Below are 24,740 nucleotides of genomic sequence, written 5' to 3' on the forward strand. Positions count from 1 at the left end.
TCAGTCGGTAATGTATTGTACGCTTTTGACTTATCACCCGACGAAAACGCCATCGGTGAACACGTTAGTGCAATGAGACGGGGAGTGTACGTCTCGAACTGAAATTTTCCTCACCATTGCCTGAAAACGTCACGTGCGTCTTGTACAGTGAATTCGAGAACGTTTCGCTGACAAAAGACAGATCTGTTTTTGATTATGAATACTAAAGAAATAGCACGTTTGTTGGAAAGTGTTGTTAAAGATTACCCCATACGTGTATGTGCTCGCGACGAACTGCCTACGAACATTCATAACGAGACTAATTCAACATCGGGAATCTATAGCTTGTGGACTGCATTGTGTTTTCTTTTTAACCCATAGAGGTCGCGGTATTACTATGAGGCAGATTGTTGATGAATGTTATTGTAAAAATTTGTGGGGCAATCATATAATTGCCACTTTAGATGTAATCGATCATTTAAATAAACAAAAAAAATTGTCTACTTACATGCTTACCCACTATTTTCCTTCCTCTCAAGCGACGGGGAGATGTCAGAATCAACGGTTTCTTCCTTGTCCGTTTGGGCGCTTGCTTTTCCCCGGCCGCCGCGGGGGGGGGGAGCACGAGGGCCTGCTCCGGAGGCCCTCTTCTTCAGCCCCAGAAAAGTGCAATGTTTGAAGGTAGGCCTTCACCTTGGATTCGATCAACATGTCCTCTCGCTTCAGAATTTCGGACATCTCTTCATCCAGAGTTCTGGTGGTGCGAGTAGTAAATATATTTTGAACGAGTCATTCATTTTCTTATTAGCGATGTTATCAGTGGAATTATCAGACTGCCTAGTAAGGGAAACAGTGCTCCTCCTTGCTGGGTAATAAGTCTCCGTCGCCGTGTGAAGGGGACCGTTTTATCCGCTAGAACACGCAGCAGTTTCTTTTTTGCGCTGCAGTCTAAGACGTTCTTGGGGGGTGATCGGTATGTTACCTCTTAGTAAATTCTTACACAGTTCACACAAAACCGTGACCTGAGAATGTGATGCCTGTCTCAAAATTGTATTTGCTTGCTTGGGGCTGGCACCAGACAAAAACCTGATGAAGTCACTATGTTTTCGGAGTCTTTTAGCCATGTAGGAACATATGCGATTGACGGGCCTTCCTCCGGTAATATACACGAGCGCAGACGTAATTGTTCTGGCGTATATTGTCGAAAGTCCAGTAATAAATATGAGAACGGCTTTTCTGTGGCCTTATAAATGTCAACGAGAACACTCGAATGCCCTGGAAATACTTGCGAGGCTAGGTGAGATATTTGTCGGGAATCTCTCGGATTTTTAAAAATAATTAAATAGTGGGAGTTAAGACTGATGGTCCTATATTGACTACCCTGACAACAAATTTTGGGAGAGAAGACATATACTTGTGTTCCTGTGATGGCTTCCTTTAATGAATATTTCAGCGATTTCGGAACTGTCTTTCGCAACGTGTAGGAGATCGTCGATTATAATTAGATTTCTGACATGTCTATCGACTTCGGGCAGTTTCAAGCCTTTTACGAATTCAACGTGTGGAAACTAAGAACGGGTCCTGCTCTTCCGAATAGCAGTAAATTATTCTCTCTGGAGGGGGTGCAATTAGCTGTTCGCTGTTTTTAATAAGGGACAGCATGAAGGTTGTTTTACCGCTTTGAGTACCACCAGCCGCGACACAAGTGAAGGGGTGGATAAAGGAGCACATAGTGACAGAGTTATAACCGACGAATCATTTTTGATTGTGTTTTTCACTGAAGTATCTATATGGGAATGTACGGGTGACCTCTCCAACTATGCGCTTCTTAAATGTGAAAAGCCGACTGGGCTAGCCGAGTGGGTAAAGTACCTGCCCGGCAACCCAAAGGTCGCAGGTTCGATTCCCGCCTCGGGCTTGGATCAAAGTACTTCAAAAACCTTGGGAGGTGCAATATGGCCACAGAAGCCGATGCGCCAACAACTACCAAAAAAAAAATAAATAAAAAAATAAATGTGAAACCATACCGCCTAGTTAACGATGTATGAAGTAGCTTGCACTGCCATTTGTCACGCTTCAAGTTGAACGGTGCAGGAACTGTTACTTCAGCCTGTTCACCCATCGCCGCTGATCGCATTACATCCAAGTTTACGAGTCGGCTGTTGTTCTCATTTAGGGTAATGTCTCCAGGGAACCATCATCACACATCCAAGTGTCCATTTTTTTCTCTAGCGATTCTGTGACTGGGATTGCCTTTTAAACTTACTCCAGTAGCACTACGACGTTCTCTGTCCTCGATCCGACTATTGTTGTCAAAAGGAAACTTGTTCCGAAATAGTACGACATCCTTCTCAGAGATCTCTGTTATTAGGAAGTTTTCCTTCTTTCTGATCTTGTGTAGAAATTGATACCAAGGGAGCATTAGTGAATTATTTTCATTGCTTGGTATTAACACAAATATTCCGACGAATTTGTGTTAATCCCGAATTAACACAAATATCGATGACATGTCTTCTTGAGTTCTATTATTAGTCGCATATCCTGGTGGGCACTGCTTTATATATGACTTATACGTTCTGTCGTTACATTTGCCATTTTTCTACAACTGTTAAGATGAGTATCGTTCCAAAGAAGAACTGTGTTTTATCGTCGCCTCAGCTCGAGCACTATTCTGCGAGTTCTCCTGCTTGATTTCGAAGTATCGATCGTTTTGGAATGTGCCTCGAATTATTTACCACTAACGGCAGATCAATGGAGTTATATACCGTACTAGATAGCGTTAGTTGAACTTCGTTAGCAGTTAAATTGTACTTTTAAATAAATACATATGACTTAGATTACAAACGTAATATTATTAATTATATTTGACATAATTAATAACAACATAATTAATTATAATTAATTAATAAATTAATAGAATCATGATTCAGACCAGAGCAGCAAAGCAAAAGGCTCAAGCTAATGGAAGTGCTGTGGCTCAGAGCAGAACTGAGCAGGGCAGTTGTCCTCTGACTCACAGCCTTATAAAATGCACTGTTTGCTTGATGTTTGCAGAGCAATCGGGTACGGGACATGATACTGCCATGGGGGATGTCTTTGTGTGTGCGCGATGCAAGGAGTGTATCGATAACAGGCAACAACTCAGTGTTCTTGTGGGCCTATATGAGAGCTTGAAGGACAGGGTGGATGACCTCGAAGAAACTAAATTGAGGGCCCATCAAGCTCTCAGCTGCCCACATCAACGCCAGAGCTTGCACTTGGGCATCGCGTGACACAGAGACAACCCCAAAGGCAGAATGTGCTGGTCCCGAAGGAACTAGCAGTTGTTGGTGACTCTATTGTCAGGGAAACGGGGAACATGCTTTGTAAAAAGGATAGGTGGAACAGGACCAAGGTATGTCTGCCAGGGGCAAAGGTTGATGACGTTGTAGAGCGAATATCATCTTTTAAGGGCACAAAAGGTGATATAGTTGTACATGGCACTAATGATATTAAGAGTAGGAGACCGGCAGAATTACTTAACAAGTACAGGTCACTGTTGAACAAAAGCCGAGAATTAGGGTTGAATTGGAAATTGTCTGCAATTCCGCCCAGACACGATAGGAGGGAGTATATGATGAGATCCTTGTCGATCAATTCGGCCCTGGAAAGATTGTGCAAGGCTCAAGGGGTAGAATTTTTTTCATCCTGGACTGTACTTGTTAACAGGAGAGATTGCTTCTACAGGGATGGGATACACTTAAATAGAAAGGGTGCAAGAATATTTGCTGATGCTATCGAGGCAGTGTTAGGTGGGTCGGCAAACTGCTAGCTTGGGGGGAGACAAACACCAATAGATTGACAGTAGCCACTGGCAGAGGTGAAAGATTTTTGCACTGCTTCTATTAGAATGAGCAGAAGCCTGAAAAACAAGATGCATGATATTTCAGAGACTGCTGGGAGCCATTGCGGTACAAGTAAACACATGGGTTGTGTTAGGGTAGCTAAGAATAGAAACAGGTGAAGGTATACTTGCGTGTACACCAATGCTAGGAGTTTAGTAAATAAATTTAATGAATTTGAGGTATTGCTCAAAACATCAAAGGCAGATATTGTTGGGATATCAGAGACGTGGTGTCACACAGATATAAGGGATGCAGAACTGGAATTTGGGGAGCACAACGTCTACAGAAAGGATAGACAGGATAGGAAGGGGGGAGGGGTTATGCTATTAGGGAAGAAACACATAAAAACCAAGGAAGTGAAGCCAGATGACATCGCTGGACAGTGCAGTGTTGAGTCAGTTTGGTGTGACATAAGCATTGGGAGATCAAAATTGAGAGTAGGAGTGTGCTATAGGCCTAATGACTCTGATGAGTATAATAAGAAACTACAGGGAAATAGAGTGGACCAGCAAATCAGAGTCTTATAATGGGAGATTTTAATTTCCCAGATATTGACTGGAATTTGGGGGCTGTTCACACACACTAGCAGGGCTCTTGTGGATTTATTGGATGATTGTTTTCTACATCAGCATGTTGGGGAGGCAACTAGAGGGAGTAATACTCTTGATTTGATTATCAGCAGTGATTCTTCATGCCATAAGAATCTGCAGATAAATGAACCACTAGGTGGCAGTGATCACAGTGTGCTGAAGTGGGATTTACTCAAAGAGGTAACTACCTTTAGGGGTAAAGGGAAGGGTTATTGCTTCCGTAAAGGTGACTACGATGGACTGAGACAGTATTTAAATTCTATACAGTGGGACCAACTGATGATGTTAACAATAGTAAACTCAAAATGGGAAGCATTAGAAGAACTTATCTTGGAAGCTACTAGGCTTTACATACCAACTAAGAAATATTGTTCAAGGTTTAGGCCAAAATGGATGTCAGATGAAGTAATGAGGCATATGGCAGAGAAGAAAAATGCATGGGATACTTACAAATTAACACATGACAGAAGCCTATAATAGATACAAGTTGATATACAACCAAGTTACAAAGGAGGTTAGGCAGGCGAAGGCAGATTACGAGAAATCCTTGGCAAGGGATGCAGAGAAAAACAGCAAAGAGTTCTTTACTTATGTAAACTCTAGAAGGAAGGGGATGAATCAGATTGGTCCACTTGATATTGATGGGTCAGCTGTTGATGATCCTGCTCAGGTAGCTAACAAACTAAATGAATATTTTGCATCGACATTCACACATGGGGAGTTATTCAGTGAGGGGAATGCCAGAGGTGTATTCAACTCTAGCAGTAAGCTACAGAATCTTGAAATAACTGAGAGTAAGGTGGAGGAGAGGTTGTTGAAGATAAACACAAGAAAGGCACCCGGGGTGGATGGGATCTATCCAGTTATATTAAAGGAGGCAGCAAAGGAAGTAAGTAAACCCTTAGCCATAATTATGAGAGCTTCCTTGGACTCAGGGGAGGTACCCATAGACTGGAAATGTGCAAATGTGACCCCAATTCACAAAGGAGGATGAAACCCTGACACAAGTAATTATAGACCTGTGAGCTTAACTTCTGTTCCACGAAAATTAATGGAGGCACTGGTTAAAGAAGCACTGCAAGATCATTTAGACAAGACTTCAGTTATAGCTCGGACACAGCATGGTTTTGTTAAGGGGAAGTCTTGCCTGACCAATTTGGATACTATGATGCAGTCACAAAAGAGTTGGATGCAGGGAATAATTTTGATATTATATACTTGGATCTTAGAAAAGCTTTTGATACTGTTGCACATGGAAGACTGCTACACAAATTGGAGCAGTGTGACATTGGAGGCAAATTGCTGCTATGGATAAAGGGGTGGTTGAGGGGGAGAAGACAGAGTGGTAATCAATGGAGACTGCTCATCGTGGACTAATGTTATTAGTGGAGTCCCTCAGGGCTCAGTGTTGGGTCCATTATTGTTTTCTGTATTTATAAATGATATTGATGATGGTATATCAAGCTTAATGTCCAAGTTTGCAGACGATACAAAGGTTGTCAAGGACACTACTGACACTATGCTGCTGCAGCAGGATCTGGAAAGGTTGAGCAGATGGGCTGAGAGGTGGCAAATGAAGTTTAACATTGACAAATGTAAAGTACTATACATGGGAAACAGCAACCCCAGAGCAACATATCAACTCTGTGGTACTACACTGTCAGTGGTAGAGAATGAAAGGGACTTGGGGGTGGTTGTGCAAGCAGATATGAAGTTCTCTGAGCAGTGCAGATGGGCTGCAAGAGTAGCTCATGGAGTATTGTCAATGATAAACAGGAATTTTTGCAGCAGGGATAAGGAGGTGATTATTCCCTTGTATAAGGCAATGGTCAGGCCACACCTAGAATACTGTATACAGGTCTGGAGGCCTCATTTCAAGAAGGATGTAGAGCTGCTGGAACGAGTACAGAGAAGGGCAACAAGATTAGTGAATGGAACAAAAGGGTGCTCTTACAAAGAAAGGCTTAAGTTTTGCAAATTGCAGTGTCTGGAGACTAGGCACCAGCGAGGTGATCTGATAGAGGTGTATAAAGCCTTGAATGGTTTAAGCACGCTCAATGCTGATGTGATTCTTCCTCTAGCTCAGAATAATCACCTGAGAGGGCATAAATTCAAATTGAGGAAAGACAGATGTAGGATAGACATGCGGAAATTTGCCTTTAGCCAGCGGGTGGTTGGTTGGTGGAACAGACTTCCATCCCTTGTATTGGAGGTTGATAGCCTAAATAAGTTTAAGGCTCAGCTGGACAGGTGTTTTGAACGAACAGATGAGTGAAGGGGAAGTGGGTTTTTTTTTTTGGCTGATGCTGCGTAAGCTTGTTTTCTTGCATCAAATGCCTCTACTAATGCTAAGATACCGTTAAAATGGCCTGAAGTATTACTATTAGTTCGGGGTCGTGCACATGAAACTGTTACATTTACCGGTGGCTGAATTGAGACAGATGCTGGTCCCGCTACAATTTACACTGGTGAGTTATGCGATTTTATTCTCGACTTGTGTGAATGTGAGTCTCTTTCACATAAAATACTCTATATTGATGAGTTTGTATCTGTGCTTGGGAATGAAACTAAGCTATTCACTTTGATGCAAGAATCTGTGATGGATGTACTGGACTCCGCTTGCAAATGTTTGCAACAGCGCCAGCGCTTCACCTCCAGTGATATCACATTTCAAGAAGCCTGCGAGTATATGGTTCGACATCTGATTCCGTATAACGTGGTAACAGACTTTATGGCTAGATGTAGTTTGCAGCAGAAAGAACCAGAATTTAATCCTTATAATATTCTGCAAGCAATACTTGGGATGATATCAGAGTTAAGGAAGAGTTATACTGAACGTTATGCTCATTTATTCCCATTTCATTAGACTGCCTTTTTGATTATTAAAAAGGCTGTTCGTGTTTTTCTTTAATTATATGCATGTCTAATTAAAAATGTATTTCGGAAGAGCTGTATGAGGATGGAAAATATTACTATTTGCTCGTTAATGTACTTTTAAAACTGTTCATTAAAAGACAGGAATTTTCTTTTGAGTTTGTGTTTTTTATCTAAGGAAATCAGTCAATAAAATGGTTTTCACACAAGACAATAATAAAGGGTTAAAAAATATGAGAAGATATACAATAATAAAAAGGGTTTACACACACAAAAACAATAATAAAAAATATGAGAAGATATACAATAATAAAAGGTTCTATTAAAATATATATTTTCAGATTGAATCTCTAAGGAAACGAACCTATAAAAAGGTTTACACATAGACAAGAAAAAGACTCATGGATTAATTAATAAATACTATGACAAGACAAGGAACTTTCTTTTTATCAAAGGATCAATAAAGGGTTAAAAACTATGAGGAGACACGCCAAAGAAAATATACAATAATACTCAATGAACTATGAGAGGACATGTTGTTTTGCCACCAGTAATGATGAATGTGAGAAAAAAAAATAATAAAAAAATAAAATATAGAACTATACGTGGCGCCATCTAGGGAATAAAATATGAACAAAAAAAAGAATTCGGTGAGCACGTGGCGCAATCTAGGGTACGAAATAACCAAAAACAATTTTCTCACCAGTGCTCGTGGCACAGTATGCAAATGTGTTTAAATCCCTCCAGACTTTATGCAAATGTGTTTAAACCCCAAACTTATCTACTAGCATAGAAGGAACACTTGGCAGCTCTCCCATAGACACCATAATAGAACATCCAGCTAATGGATGTTCTATCAAGATAACTACTTGCTGGCTTGCCAGGTGGGATAAAATACCAACTCTGTATTCCCCAGTGTGAAAATTCTTTGGGTAGGAGGACCCAATGCATGCCTTTGGGATTGGATTTACTGGCCTGGTGTATTTTTTATACATTATATTTATTATTATTTATTTATTTTTTTTTTTCTCTGGATTGGGACCCCCAGCGATTTTTTTTTCTCATAACCTGAGACCGAGGTATCCCATCTACTGGAACTGGCCCACCTTCTCGTGGTGTGGAAGAGTAGAAGCAGCCTTGCAGGTAATAGCTGTTTCTAGATAGCCAAGAGGCCAGCACAACACAACATGCATTAACTGCATGTATTATACACCTGGCCTGTTTTCCAGAGTGATTTGAATGGAAGTTCTAGGAGCTGCCGTACCTATGCACCCATGGCCTGGTGTGTTACTCCTATCACTTAAAGAAGTTATTTAAGTGATGGGAGAGTGCAAGTCAAGTCACAACACTTGAAATATGGCAGGGTTAAACTGGGGCTGTCCGCAAAGTTCAGTTCGGTATTTGGAACATGGTGTTAAATCAGTGGCTGGAGTTCGAGCATATGGAGTTCGGATTAATCTAGGTTAGTATTCGAACAGAGAATGGGAGAAGTAAAAGATTTGAGTACATGTGCTTGTTTGAATAAACTTTAAGATCTGCAATAGTAAGAAAGATGATGTTACTAAAAGGCAAGTTATATTATGGAAGGCTGCCTAAATTTTTAATTAGAAACAGGTCCTGCTAAAATCATAGGTTAAATGTGTAGGCATTTTACTTAATGAAAAATTGACATTCTTCCCATACCTTGATTACATTAGTAATAAGATTAAAAAATTTACTTCGGCAATTATTACAGTAACAAAATCAGATTCAGGTCTTGGAAAAAGGGTATTAGGTTTATATTATAAGGTGGTACTTCTTCTGATTGTAGCATATGCAGCTTCTGTATGGTTTAAACGTATAAATAAATTTTAAGAAGTTTTTGACCTTACAGAGGGTAATGATTCCAAAAAGTTATTGGAGGGATACTTCCTTTAGATTTATATATCGTATATAGGGTATTTTTTTTTATTTTCTGAGGAAAGGGCCAAGAACTAGTTTTTTGGGGTTACATATTAATTGCATCGAAGATGTTAAAAAAAAAAAGAAATTGATTATGAGCAGGTTATTAGAAATGTATCAGTGGGAACACAGTTTAACTGGAAAGGTTATAAGAATTTTTATACCAAATGTGAGGTATAATTATAATAATAAAAATAAGAAGTGGTTTTGCCCTTGCATGGAAACATTTAATTACGGGGCATGGTTTTCTGAAAGAAAAATTATATTATTTTTCTTTGAAAGAAAAATTATATTATTTTGGTGTGTCATTATGGCGAACTATATGTTTGTTTGTTTTTATGTGAACCCCAAACACGAGCGGTATTAGAACCTATAGTACTTAGTACAGTGCTTGGGTTGGAGGTTGAGAAGACGAAAGAAGATATTTGTTGACATTGGACTTGAACTTCTGTAGATTGTAATTTTCAGGAAATATGTATGAAGGAAGGTTGTTCCAGAAAACGGCAGTTGAATGAATAAATGAGGAAGCTGAAAAGTTGGTTCTGTGGGTTTGAAGTTGGACAGTAAATGGATGTTGGCTGGTGGCAGCACGTGTTCGAATTGTTTGGAAAGAGAGAGCGGGAATTATAGAAGCCAATTCAGAAGAACAGTGCCCATGGAAGTATCTATAGAAGAGGCATGCAGCAGAAACAGTACGTCTATGAGAAAGCAAGTGGAGAGACTCTGTTAGAGATGAATCATTAATTAACCTAACTGCCCTCCTCTGAATGGAATCAAGAAGCCTGAGAGAGAGAGAGGGTGAGGTTTTGGGGGCACCACCCCAGATGTGGGAACAATGTTCCATAGCAGGGCGGATTTGCGATTTATACAGAGTGAGCAGCTATTTGGAAGAAAAGTAACGCCGAGAGCGAAAGAGAAAACCAAGTTTTTTAGATTCAGAGGAAGCAATATTTGTAAAGTGCTTGTGCCAAGAGAGATTAGAAGTCAGGGTAATCCCCAAAAGAGATATATCATTTTGCCTAGAAATCGGAGTGTTCCTAAAGATAAGCATAGGAGCAGAAGAATCCTTTTTGCGAGATATAAGACAAGACTGAGTTTTAGAAGAGTTGAAATCAACTAAGTTGTCTTTGCCCCACTGGAGAATTACCTGAAGATCGGCATTAAAGGAATTTGTAGCAGATTTTCGAGAAGTTGAAGCTGATTGAGCAGGACAAGGTTTCTCAAAATGGAAAGTGGAATGCAATGTGCTATCATCTGCAAAACTATGGATGGGATTGCCAGTCAATGGAAGAAGGTCATTATATACAAGAGGAAAAGAGTGGGGGAAAGAACTGAACCTTGGGGGACACAGGCATCAGTGGAGAAGTTAGAAGACAGAGGGCCATCTACCATCACCTTCAGTGAGTGATCAGAGAGAAAACTGGATAACCAATTACTAAAAACAGTTGGGAAACCATAAGATGGAAGCTCGTTTAGAAGAACTTTATGCCAAACATGATCAAAAGCCTTTGAGATGTCAAGAGCAACTACGTGTGTTTCACCGAACCTTTCCATTGAATTAGTCCATAAATGGTAACATAAGCCAGAATATCACCAGTGGATCGACACTGACGGAATCCATTCTGGCGATCGTTGATCAGACAGAAGGTTTCTGGGTAGTTTAAGAGTTGGCGGTTAATTGATTTCTCCATTACTTTAGAAAGAGTAGAAGTAATTGCAATGGGACGATAATTGGATGGGAGGGATTTGTCACCCTTTTTAGGAACTGGCTGGATATGAGCAAATTTCCAAGCAGAAGGAAAAACACCTTTGGAATAAGAAAGTGAAAAAAGGCGGCAAAGAATAGGCGTAAGTTCAGGAGCACAGGTTTTCAGAACAAGGGAAGAAATACCATCAGGACTTAGAGCTTTCTTAGCATCAAGATTCATCAAAATCCTTCTGACATCCTTTTGACGGAAGACCACAGGAGGCATTAAATGGAGCTTGTTGGGAATGGTGGTAGGTGTTTTACCAAGATCATTAATACATGATTCGGAAGAAAAATGGGATGCTAGCAGGTCAGCTTTATCCTTGGCTGAAGTGACAACCGAACCATCTGGCTTGGACAGAGGTGGGAGCAGAGATGGGCAAAAATTGCAGCCAATAGCTTTGGCAAGAGATCACAATACTCGGCTGCCATTAGGGAAAGAAGCAAGTTTTATACTCTTAGCCTGTTCAAACTCTAGTTTGGACCGATTAATAACTGCTTTACAATTTTTTTTTTTTTTTATGTTGACTTTTTTTTGTATTTTCCAGAATTGTGCGAGATTTGGTGTAGGCAGAAAGTGAAACTGAAGAATTAGAAACAAGCCAATTACGATATGCAACATTCTTGTCTTGAACAGTCTTAGCACATTTATTGGAAAATCAAGGTTTAGATAAAGGACGAGATTTTAAAGTGGAGTGTAGGATAAAGGGTTCCATTCCTGCAAGAATAATTTCACTGGCACGATCTGAGCAAACGTTGACATCAGAAGTTTTGAAACAGTAATCCGACCAGCGAAAAGAAGAAAAGAAGTCTCGCAGGTCATCCCATTTTGCATTCTTGTAATGCCAAACAACACGAGGTTGGGAATAGCCATGAGATAAAGGTTCCATTGGAGAAGAGACAATCACCAAGTGGTGATCTGAAGTGCCTAAAGGACCTCTCACTTCGACCGTGTACATAGAACGGTTGTTTGTGAGAAAAAGATCAAGCGTATTGGCTGTATGATTAGGATTGTCCGGTATTCTTGTAGGTAAATGAACAATCTGTGCTAGGTCATTAGTAATTATGAAGGCCTCAGCATCTCGACCAGCTGTGTCTATGTGACTAGAAAACCCATGGCAGATGGAGCTGTGAACATTAAAATCACCAAGGAAAATTACCTCAATGTTAGGAAAGTTGGACTGGAGAAAATCAATTTGCAAAGAGAGGAAGTCAAAGAGTTCCAAGTGATTAGTGGAGTTGGGGAAACGGTAGCGACAACAGATAAATTAGATACAATGAGTTAGAGAGATTTTAAGCCAGAGAAGGTTGAAAAGAAGAGATTAAAAATTCCCAATTCTCTGTCAGAGAATATCGGAAAGGACATATGCACAAGTTCCACCTTTGAAACCAAAGGAATCATACAGCGAATAATTTAGGCAACTGAGATGAGCAGCGGTTGAATCAACCGATAACTGAGATTCCATCAGAAAAAGTACATTGGGTTGGGCAGACTGCAAGTGGAAATGGACACCATTGCGATTAGAACTGAGACCACGTACATTTGTGAAATGGACTAGGAAGTGTTTGGGAGTTTTACATCTTTTCGCAGATAAGCTAACTCCATTAGTTTTAAAATTACTTGGTTGGATTATTGTGCAAAACGTCTGATGTCAATGTTTGCTCAGATCGTTTCAGTGAAATTATTCTTGTAGGAATGGAATCTTTTATTCCCCACTCCACTTTAAAATCCCGTCCTTTATATAAACCTTGGTTTATCAATAAATATGCTAGGGCTCGGCTGTTCAAGAGAATAATGTTGGATATCGCAATTGGCTTATTTCCAATTCTTCAGTTTTATTTTCTGCCGACACCAAGGCTCGCAACAATTGTAAAGCAGTTATTAATCTGTCCAAACTAGAGTTTGAACTGGCTAAGAGTAGAAAACTTCCTTCTTTCCCTAATGGTAGCCGAGCATTCTGTTCTCTTGCCAAAGCTATTGGCCGCAACTTTTGCCCATCTCTGCTCCCACCTCTGTTCAAACAGATGGTTCTGTTGTCACTTCAGCTAAGGATAAAGCTGACCTGCTAGCATCCCATTTTTCTTCCGAATCATGTATTAATGATCTTGGTAAAACACCTACCACCATTCCCAACACGCTCCATTCAATGCCTCCTGTGGTCTTCCCTCTAAAGGAAGTCAGAAGGATTTTGATGAATCTTGATGCTAAGAAAGCTACAGGTCCCGATGATATTTCTCCACTTGTTCTCAAAACCTGTGCTCCTTAACTTACTCCTATTCTTTGCCGCCTTTTTTCACTTTCTTATTCCAAAGGTGTTTTTCTTTCTGCTTGGAAATTTGCTCATATCCAGCCAGTTCCTAAAAAGGGTGAAAAATCCCTCCCATCCAATTGTCATCCCATTCAATTACTCGTACTCTTTCTAAAGTAATGAAGAAATAAATTAACCGCCAACTCTTAAACTACCTAGAAACCTTCCGTCTGATCGATCAACGATCGCCAGTATGGATTCCGTAAGTGTCGATCCACTGGTGATTTTCTGGCTTATGTTACCCATTTATTGACAAATTCAATCGAAAGGTTCGGTGAAACAAAAGTAGTTGCTGCTGACAACTCAAAGGCTTTCGATCGTGTTTGGCATAAAGTTCTTCTAAACGAGCTTCCATCTTGGTTATCCAGTTTTTTCTCTGATCGCTCACTGAGGGTGATGGTAGATGGCTCTCTGTCTTCTAACTTCTCCACTAATGCCGGTGTCCCCCAAGGTTCAATTCTTTCCCCACTCTTTTCCTCTTGTATATTAATGACCTTCTTCCATTGACTGGAAATCCTATCCATAGTTTTGCTGATGATAGCACATTGCATTCCACTTTCCATTTTGAGAAACCTTGTCCTGCTCAATCAGCTTCAACTTCTCGAAAATCTCCTACCAATTCCTTAAATGCCGATCTTCAGAAATTCTCCAGTGGGGCAAAGACAACTTAGTTGATTTCAATCCTTCTACAACTCAGTCTTGTCTTATATCTCGCAAAAAGAATTCTTCTGCTCCTATGCTTATCTTTAGTGACACTCCGATTACTAGGCAAAATGATATATCTCTTTTGGGGATTACCCTGACTTCTAATCTCTCTTGGCACAAGCACATTACAAATATTGCTTCCTCTGCATCTAAAAAACTTGATTTTCTCTTTTGCTCTCGGTGTTACTATTTTTCCAAACAGGTTCTCCCTCTGTATAAATCGCCAATCCGCCCTGCAATGGAATATTGTTCCCACGTCTGGGGTGGTGCCCCCCCCAAAACCTCTCTCAGGCTTCTTGATTCCATTCAGAAGAGGGCAGTTAGGTTAATTAATGATTCATCTATAACAGAGTCTCTCCACTCGCTTTCTCATAGACGTACTGTTTCTGCTGCATGCCTCTTCTACAGATACTTCCATGGGCACTGTTTTTCTGAATTGTCTTCTATAATTCCAGCTCTGACTTTCAAAACAGTCCGAACACGTGCTGCCACCAGCCAGCATCCATTTACTGTCCAAATTCAAACTCACAGAATCAACTTTGCATCTTCCTCTTTTATTCATTCAACTGCCGTTTTCTGGAACAACCTTCCTTCATACATATTTCCTGAAAATTACAATCTACAGAAGTTCAAGTCCAATGTCAACAAATATCTCCTCTCGTCTTCTCAACCTCCAACCCAAGCACGGTACTAAGTACTATAGGTTCTAATACCTCTCGTGTTTGGGGTTTACATAAAAAAAAAAAAAAATGCTTCAGGTTTGTCGGATGAAAATTGTAATAGCGAATAGCGGATTTTTTTAGCGGAAAGAGTATAAATGTAAAAATTTTAAATATGTTTAGCATTTTATATATTTTGACATTGTAACATTTAAATTAAGAAATATTTATTGAACAATATAAATATATCATAATGGAAATGTTTTATTGATATACATCGTAAACATAGAGAGATATCTTATTGCATAGGTGTTTTTTTTTTTTTTTTTTTTATAAAGCGAAGAATCGGTTGTATATTATTCAGGGATTCCTATGAGCGGAACCCAACAATTTCAATTCGCTGACAAACAACATGACCGTTGGGTCATAGCTTAAATTATCGAATCAAATCGAAAAATCTGGATACGATACGGGCTCAAAAGAGTTGAAAAGTGTCGTAAAAATTATGTTTTACCTGAAGAAGTGCTTCACAAAACAGGTAAACAAGAAGCATATGATGAGGAGGTATTGAATTTCGAATTTCATTTAGATTTCTAGATATTTATTTTATATTATAAACAGAAAATAAATAACTATTTATTATTATTATTATTATTATTATTATTATTATTATTATTAGCCGTATGGTGCAAAAAAGCCTGAGGCCTATGCTGAATTTTGATGAATTTCAGGTATTGCTGAAAACATCATTGGCAGATATTGTTGGGATATCAGAGACGTGGTGTCAAACAGATATAAGGAATGAAGAACTGGAATTTGGGGAGTACAAGAAAGGATAGACAGGATAGGAAGGGAGGAGGAGTTATGCTTTTAGATAAGAAATACATAAAATCCAAGGAAGTGAAGCCAGCCGAATTCGCTGGACAGTGCAATGTCGAGTCAGTTTGGTGTAACATAAGCATTGGGAGATCAAAATTGAGAGTAGGAGTGTGCTGTAGGCCTAATGACTCTGATGAGTATAATAAGGAACTGTACAGGGAAATAGAGTGGGCCAGTAAATCAGAGAGTCTTATAATGGGAGATTTTAATTTCCCAGATATTGACTGGAATTTGGGGGCTGGTGACTCACACACTAGCAGGGCTTTTGTGGATTTATTGGATGATTGTTTTCTACATCAGCATGTTCGGGAGGCAACTAGAGGGAATAATACTCTTGATTTGATTGTCAGTAATGATTCTTCATGCATTAAGAATCTGCAGATAAAGGAACTACTAGGTGGCAGTGATCACAGTGTGCCGAAGTGGGATTTACTCAAAGAAGTAACAACCATCAGGGGTAATGGGAAGGTTTTTTGCTTTCGTAAAGGCGACTACGATGGTCTGAGACAGTATTTAAATTCTACACGGTGGGACCAACTGATGTGGTACCAACAGCAAATTCAAAATGGGAAGCAGTCAAAGAATTATCTTGGAAGCTACTAGGCTTTACATACCAACTAAGAAATATTGTTCAAGGTTTAGGCCTAATTGGATATGAGATGAACTAATGAGACATATGGCAGAGAAGAAAATTTCATGGGATACATGTAAATTAACATGTGACACAGAAGCCAATGATAGATATAAGTTGATCTGTAACCAAGTTACAAAGGAGGTTAGGGAGGCGAAGGCAGATTACGAGAAATCTTTGGCAAAGGATGCAAAGAAAAACAGCCAAGTGTTCTTTATTTATGTAAACTCTAGAAGGAAGGGGATGAATCAGATTGGTCCACTTGATATCGATGGTTCAACTGTTGATGATCATGCTCAGGTAGCTAACAAACTAAATGAATATTTTGTATTGACATTCACACATGAGGAGATATTCAGCGAGGGGAATGCCAGGGTGTATTCAGCTCTGGCAGTAAGCTAGATAATCTTGTAATAACTGAGACTAAAGTGGAGGAGAAATTGTTGAAGATAAACCCAAGAAAGGCACCTGGAGTGGATGGGATCTATCCAGTTATATTAAAGGAGGCCGCAAAGGAAGTAAGCAAACCATTAGCCATAATTATGAGAGCTTCCTTGGACTTCTGGTATGTACTGATAGACTGGAGATGTGCGAATGTGACCTCAATTCACAAAGGAGGATGAAACCCCCCCGACACAAGTAATTATAGACCCGTGAGTTTAACTTCTGTTCCAGTAAAATTAATGGAGGCACTGGTTAAAGAAGCACTGCAGGCTCATCTAGACAAGACTTCAATTATAGCCCAAACAGAGCATGGGTTTGTTAAGGGAAAGTCTTGCCTGACCAATTAGATTGTATACTATGATGCAGCCACAAAAGAACTGGATGCAGGGAATAACGTTGATATTATATATTTGGATATTAGAAAGGCTTTTGATACTGTTGCACATGGAAGACTGCTGCACAAATTGGAGCAGTGTGGCATTGGAGGCAAATTGCTGTTATGGATAAAGGTGTGGTTGAGGGGGAGAAGACAGAGAGTGGTAATCAATGGACATTGCTCATCGTGGACTAATGCTATTAGCGGAGTCCCTCAGGGTTCTGTATTGTACCCATTATTGTTTTCTGTATTTATAAATGATATTGATGATGCTATATGAAGCTTAATGTTCAAATTTGCAGACGATACAATGGTTGGCAGCGTTGTTAAGGACACTACTAACGCTATGCTGGTGCAATAGAACCTGGAAAAGTCGAGCAGATGGGTTGAGAGGTGGCAAATGAAGTTTAACATTGACAAATGTAAAGTGCTACATGTGGGAAACAGCAACCCCAGAATGATGTATCAACTCTGTGGTACTACACTGACAGTGGTAGAGAATGAAAAGGACCTACGGGTAATTGTGCAGGGAGATATGAAGTTCTCGTAGTGCAGACGTGCTGCACGTGTAGCTCATGGTTTCTTGTCAATTATATACATAAATTTTTCTAGCAGGGATAAGGAGGTGATAATTTCCTTGTATAGTGGTGAAACCCATGTTTAGTCTCTAGAGGAAAGTTTCCGTCATCCCCCTCCCCCCCATACTTCTCCTTCAACCCATGCACGGTACTAAGTACTATAGGTTTTGATACCTTTCGTGTTTGGGATTTTCATAAAAAAAAAAAAATAATAAGGCAATGGTTAGGCCTCACCTTGAGTACTGTATACAGGTCTGGAGGCCTCATTTTAAGAAGGGTGCAGAGCTGCTGGAACGAGTACAGAGAAGGGCAACAAGATTAGTGAAGAGAACAAAGTGTTGCTCTTACGAAGAAAGGCTTAAGTTTTGCAAATTACAGTGTATGGAGATCCACTCCAGCGAGGTGATTTTATAGAGGTGTATAAAGCCTTGAATGGTTTAAACATACTCAATGCTGATGGCATTCTTCCTCTTGCTCAAAATTATCACCTGAGAGGGCATAAATTCAAATTGAGGAAAGACAGATATAGGATAGATTTGCGGAAGTTTGCCTTTAGCCAGCGGGTAGTTGGTTGGTGTAACAGACTTCCATCCCTTGTTGTGGAAGTTGATAGCCTAAATAAATTTAAGTCTGAGCTGGTATTTCGAATGAAGGGAAGGGTGAAATGGAAGTGGTTTTTTTTTTTTTTTTTTTTTTTGGATGATGCTGCATAAGCTTGCTTTCTTGCATTATATGCCTCTATTAATGCTAATGCTGATGCTGCACCAGCGAAAAAAAAAAAAAAAAAAAATTCGTCAAATTAGTCTAAGAGAAGGGAATCACCAAATAAGAGAAGAATGATGCTATCCAGCTCAGGACGCTGGGTGTGCCAATCCCATACTCACCAAATGTGAGCTCCTGGGGTTATATATTATATATATATTTTTTAAATCCCTACAAACAAATGAAGGCTTAATTATATTAATGGGTGCCATAAAAATAAATATATGCCTAAAAAGTTTGAAAAAATTTAATAAATAAAAATTAGGGAAAATTAAAAATTCAATTGAAACTTTCAAAATACACAAAAATTTACTTTTCGTATTTATTTATTTCTAAAATAAGGTAATTAAATAATTTTTCTTTAGAAAAGTTTCTTGTAAATAGCAACTCATATAGATAACCTTCTAGTAAACTATCCTGTGTTCCAAATTGGTATTTTAATTTTGCTTTGGCTTGTAACCAAGTGTGTTCAATATTTTTATTATGAACACTTGAATCATTTGGAAAAACAAAATTATAGAGATGAATAAACTCATCATGGGTATAATTAATGCTTCGGTCTCTACCGAAGTGTTTTTATGTGCAGGCTATCCATGACTGACGATTCTTGTACCTGGCAATATTCTGTCTCTTATAATTGATAATAGAGTTGTTTTATCTCTATTTTCTACCGAAACTAAAATAACATCTTTTGTTAATTCTTTTAAATGCACCAAAAACCCATTGTATTCCTATTAGTCGTCCTCTATTACATTTTCTTTTGAAAAATGCTGATTCATCAATTTCAACTTCGATAGGTATTCCATTTTCTGAAATCCACCCTAGTTGACTATCTGAATCAATTGTTGATATCTTTCAGATCTTTGCATTTTTCAATAACAGTGTTTTTATTAATATTGAAATCAAGAGCAATGTGATCTTGAGATCAATCTTGGGACCAGAAGTATGGAAATAATAAATTTTGAGATAACGATAATCTACTATCGTCAAAAAATAATTTATGTCTAATACTCTTTGTTTTACGGCAAGGTTTCTTACAACCCCATCTAAACATATCAGTTTTACATTTACTTTTTGTAAGCCGCATTTCAAGATTGCAAACTTCACAAAAAGCTGTACTTTGCAAAATGTGATTTTTTGCTGACCAAGAAATCAAGTGATTAATATTGCCACTGCATAAATTCATCAACTCCGTTAAACGGTAGTTGTTATTTTTGACTTCTTCCTCAGAATAAACTGCATTTAATATGCAATTTGGAAGTTTTTGTTTGGACATAATATAGGGGTCTTTTTAAGGTACCCATTATTTTTTATGGCACCCGTTAATAGGATTTAACCTAAATGAAAATTTAAAAAGTTGGCGTGTTAAGTGTTAAAAATAGTGGATTTTGAGCATGCGGCTAGCGGGAAATATTATTAAGAGTTGGCAACACTAGTTGTGATGTGTTGAATTTTGTGTATCTTGTGAAGTGCTTTACTGTTGTGGACAGCTGTTTGTAATTTCAATATGACTATATTTGCTTTTCTTTTTGGGTGCTTGTAAGCCTTCACGCCCATTTTATTTTATTTTATAACTTTCTGCGAGTAGATTGCATGAAATATGGATTCATGCGTTTGTGATGTTTTAATTAAATTCTCCATTCTCACTGTAATAGCTGTAGTACTGGTAAGAGTTATATACGTGCACACACACATATATATGTTTGAAAATTTTTTTTTGTTCATTGCAGTAGATTCGATCGTTACAGTGGGTTTGACTTCACATGTTCAGTTTGGTAGATATGGGCGACTTCTATAATCGATCACGCAAGCGTTACTGTAACCGAAGTTTGTCACAGTTGTAATACGGACTTATGAAATGAACAGGGCTATTTTAGTGGGGAAACTCGTTTTGAATTCTCATTAATCAGTGTTAATATTAAGATACAAATGAGACTGAGTTTTTTAATTGGAATTGCTAACCTCTTAATAAATAATTACGGGTGTATAAACTATTTTTTTCCCAAAAATTAGCATTGGAAATAAGTATTTATTCGAATACCAATTTATATCAACCCCAGTGGCTCACATCTGGTGAGTATGGGCTTGGCACACCCCGGGTCCTGAGCTGGATATCATCATTCTTCTCTTCCTTGGTGATTTCCTGCTACTTCTGACTCTTCTCTCTCCCTTCCTGTCTCTCTCTCTATCAGAGTAATTCAGAAAATTTTTTTTTGGCTGGTGCAGCATAAGCCTCAGGCTTTCTTGCACCATATAGCTAATAATAATAATAATATGTAATTTTGTTTTGGCAGCATTAAGATATTACATATTAAATCAGATATAAAAGTCATAAAATCAAAAGCATTAAAAACTAGAATTTTTCATGAATCAAACATAAAACAGTAAAATGAATGCATGTCATTGTGTTCACTGAACATTTCTGTGATTTTAGCATTACTGCATGTGTTATTTTGTAATACATTTTTAATTTAAGTCACATTAGGCCTTTCATCTAAATTTTAGCTAAAGTAACAAGTCTTTCAAGGCTGGTGCAGTAAGGCGATTGTTCATTCTTTACACTGGGAGATGGGAGAAATTTTTATTGGCTCTTTTTGTATATATTTTTTTATTTTACTTTGGTTGAGTTGTTTGGCTTGGCAGAAATGGATTACCAACAATCACAACAGGTGTTATCTATGAGCACCATCCCTGTATCAGGAGCTCACATCTGGTGAGTATGGGCTTGGCACACCCAGGGTCCTGAGCTGGATATCATCATTCTTTTCTTTTCTTGGTGATTCCCTTCTACTTCTGACTCTCTCACTCACAATTCCCGAGTCACCCTGTGAGGTAACTTGGGAATTTTTTTTTTTTTTTTTTTGGCTGGTGCGGCATAAGCCTCTGGCTTTCCTGCACCATATGGCTAATAATAATAATAATCACTTTGATTTATATTAAAAAATAAGGTACTTGTTAATTATCCTTCTGCCAGTAGTCATAGCATCACTAGTCTAGAAATACACTGCTAAGGTAAGGTCAGGCGAAGTAAGTCTACTTAACCCAAATAACTGGTGTATCACTAGAGTGGTGTTGTTACTACTGCCGGGAGGATAATTAAAGAACAAGTACCAAAAAGAATAAATAAAAATATTTTTTTTTTCTTTTTTTCTTTTTTATTCTGATGAACTGAAATAGAATAATGCAGTAATATCAATGCGTGATTTATCTAGTGCATGAACTAAAAGCAGCTCATTTAGTTCATCTACTATTTCCTGGCCTAGGTTGACCCATGCATGGTACAAGTTTGTATATATGTGAATTACGCCATATGCCATACAGTTAAGTCAGGTGTGGGGTAATTTTGCAGATGATGACACATTGCCTTCCACTTTCCATTTCAAGAGTCCATGCCCTGTATAAGCAGCTTCATCTTCTTGAATGTCAACCACCAATTCCTTAAATGCTGATCTCCAGATAATTCTCCAGTACAGCAAAGATAAGTTAATTAATTTCAGTCTTTTGAAAACTCAGCCCTGTCTTATATTGTATAAAAAGGAGTCTACTGCCCCTATGCTTATCTTTCATGATACTCAAATCTCTAGACAAGATCACATATGTCTATTAGGAATTACCATGACTTCTGATCTCACTTGGCATAAGCACAGGTGCCTCTGTAGCCAGGTGGGAAGGAGCAGCAGTGTGTAGCACACGCTTCTCGATTAGTCCGGGGTTCGAGCCTGTCACTACCAAATATGGAGGATGCGGAAAGGTCAGGGAATGACCACTGCATATTCCCAGAGCAATATGGCCTTAATTGCTAATGCTCCTAAAAGCTAAATAACAAACAAGCACATCATGAATATTGATTCCTGTGCATCTAAAAAAAAAAGTGGGTTTTCTCTTTTGCTTTTGGCATTACTTTACTTTTGAACAACTTCTGAATGTGTACAAATCTCGGTACAGTCCTACCATGTAATGTTTTTTCCACATCTTTGATGGTGCACCTAAAACCTCTCTCGGGCTTCCCTGACTCAATTCATAAGAGAGCAGTCAGGTAAATTAATGACCCATCACTTACAAAGGCTCTCTTACTCATAGTTATCCTGTTTCTGCTGCATATCGTTTCTCTAGATATTTTCATGAGTACTGTGCCTTTGATTTGGTGTCTATAATTTCCACTTTCTCCTCCAAACCAGTCCAGACTTGTACTGCAACCAGTCAGCATCCATTTACTGCCCAACTTCAAATTCACAGAACCAATTTGTTTTTTTTTTTTGTTTTTTTTTCATTTATCCTTTCAACTTCTGTTTTCTAGAACAACCTTCCTTCACATTAATTTCCTTTAAATTATATTCTACAGAAATTCAAGTTTAATGTCAACAAGTATCTTCTGTTGTCTCAACCTTCATGTTACTGAGAGAAGAACACAAAAGATATTTTCTAATATCTTTTGTGTTAGGGATATCTATAAAAAAAAAAAAAAAAAAAGAAATTAAATCTTCCCATGTATCTTTGTTGACTAGTATTCTCTAACAGATTATACAGCATTTTCTCTTTTCATTTTGATATATTATCATTTTCAAGAAATTAATTTTTTTTGTTTGGCATTTAACAGATGGCATTTCTTGCTTTTACGTACAAGAAAAACAGATGTTCCATTTCTGTGTAGTATCCGAGAGAAACAAAAGTTGTCTAATCTTGCCATAGAGCTTTGGTTTCACTGGCTAAATCCAAACTGATCAAAATATAGACAATTAAAAATATGATTAAATTTTATTATTATTGGTTTTTTTCATTTACTTTTGTTTAATATTTTGTAATTGAGTTTAGCAGATTATAATAAACATTGTTTTTATTTTGGTAAAAAAAAAAAGCTAAAAATAAGTTTTTTCCAATTAAAAAAAAAAGGTATCTCTTGGACATCACACAAGGGTATTTGTTCTATTTAGGGGCATGAGTAATGGAGGGTTAATTCATTATCAATAAATGACTGATAAATAAATTTCTGTTTATTCACAATGTGACTACCACAATCATAAGAGTTTAATATCTGATATGTTTTCCTCAGAGTTCACTGAAACTTGTTATCATATTCCATATCTTTTCTGGAAAATTTACCACTGCAGTCCCCCACATTTCCAAGAGTTCACTTGCACTAGCATTCCCCCATTCTGGGAACTTGCTTGTGAAAGAGTTAACAGGTTTATGTGTTTTATCTTCAGATCTGACTTTGTCAGTGCAAATTTATTAATGGAATGTTTTTTCAGCATATTTTTACATGGAGTGACTTTTTGGGGGCTTACTCTGTTGTTATAGGATAATTCCCCTTGTTATTCACTTGTGAATATTATTGTTTATGCCTGCTAGAGGGTATTGTGGGCCTGAGATTTTCCAAAATACAGGGTTGTTAAAATCAAAGTATTCCTATGTAGAGGGCTCTGGAGCGAGTTCTAAGGCTCTTACTGAAGAGAAATTTGGACAACAAGTACAATAAAGAGTGCACTCGCCATTTATTGGGGAAAAGAAATTAGTTACAAAATTTGTTACTATATGGCACGTAACTATCTTAGTTACGATTATGGAAATAACTTATGTTATTTGCATAATCATAAGTTATTGCCACAGTGCCACTACTCAGCTCTACTGTACTGCAAAGCAGTCTTTCAAAATCATACAGTAGATGTTTGCCTGCACTACAGCAGCAATACCAACAACATTGCAGAAAAAGGTGCTGTTAGTGAAGCTGTACTAGTTTTCAGGTGATACAAAGTTTGGCAAGGTTGTTAATGACAGTTCAATACTGGAACAGGCTAGAAATGTTCAGCTGATGGGCTGAGAAGTGGCAACCAAATTTAACATTGACAAATGCAAATTAACCTCAGAGTAACGTTAATATACAGGGTTGTTAAAATTAAAGTATCCCTATGTACGTTATTTGCATAATCGTAAGTTATTGCCACAGCGCTACTACTCAGCTCTACTGTACTGTATAAAAGCAAAGCAGTCTCTTCAAAATCATACAGTAGATGTTTGCCTGCACTACAGCAGCAATGCTAACAATGTTGCAGGAAAAGGCACTGTTAGTGAAGCTGTACTATCAGAACAGCAACAATGCAGCTGAGGCTATCAGAGAATTCCAGCATCAGAAGCGCATAAGGCGTGGACCTATGACTGTTTGTACTGTCTGCAAAATGATTGCGAAATTTGAAGCGACAGGACATCTTGGTGTTCAACCAGGTAGATGTCGAAAACGAGTGGGCTCCTCTTGTATTGAAGATGTGGCTATGGCTGTCGTGGATTTATCAAGTCAATCTCCATGTGGTAGCACAAGGGTGCCAGCTGTTTCTTGTGAAGCGGGCATGTCGTATTGAAGATAAATTGGGACGTACAATAAAGGATG

The 24,740-nt window shown here is 38.4% G+C and overlaps 1 protein-coding gene across 2 annotated transcripts in view; it reads left to right on the plus strand.

Moving 5' to 3' along the window:
• The first annotated feature begins 19,833 nt into the window (after positions 1–19,833).
• wol (Dolichyl-phosphate beta-glucosyltransferase wollknaeuel) overlaps positions 19,834–24,740 on the plus strand; it is a 117,410-nt gene continuing 112,503 nt past the window's right edge. Inside the window, exon 1 of one of the 2 annotated variants that reach the window (XM_090388006.1) lies at positions 19,834–20,024. In XM_090388006.1, the coding sequence (XP_090244132.1) occupies positions 19,959–20,024 (66 nt within the window). In that variant the 5' untranslated portion in view covers positions 19,834–19,958. The remainder of the gene's footprint in view (positions 20,025–24,740) is intronic. The other variant, XM_090388007.1, reaches the window with a different exon arrangement.

Source organism: Mastigoproctus giganteus, chromosome 13 (assembly GCF_048544385.1).
Source record: "Mastigoproctus giganteus isolate SK-2022 chromosome 13, ASM4854438v1, whole genome shotgun sequence".
In the NCBI taxonomy this organism is placed as follows: domain Eukaryota; kingdom Metazoa; phylum Arthropoda; class Arachnida; order Uropygi; family Thelyphonidae; genus Mastigoproctus; species Mastigoproctus giganteus.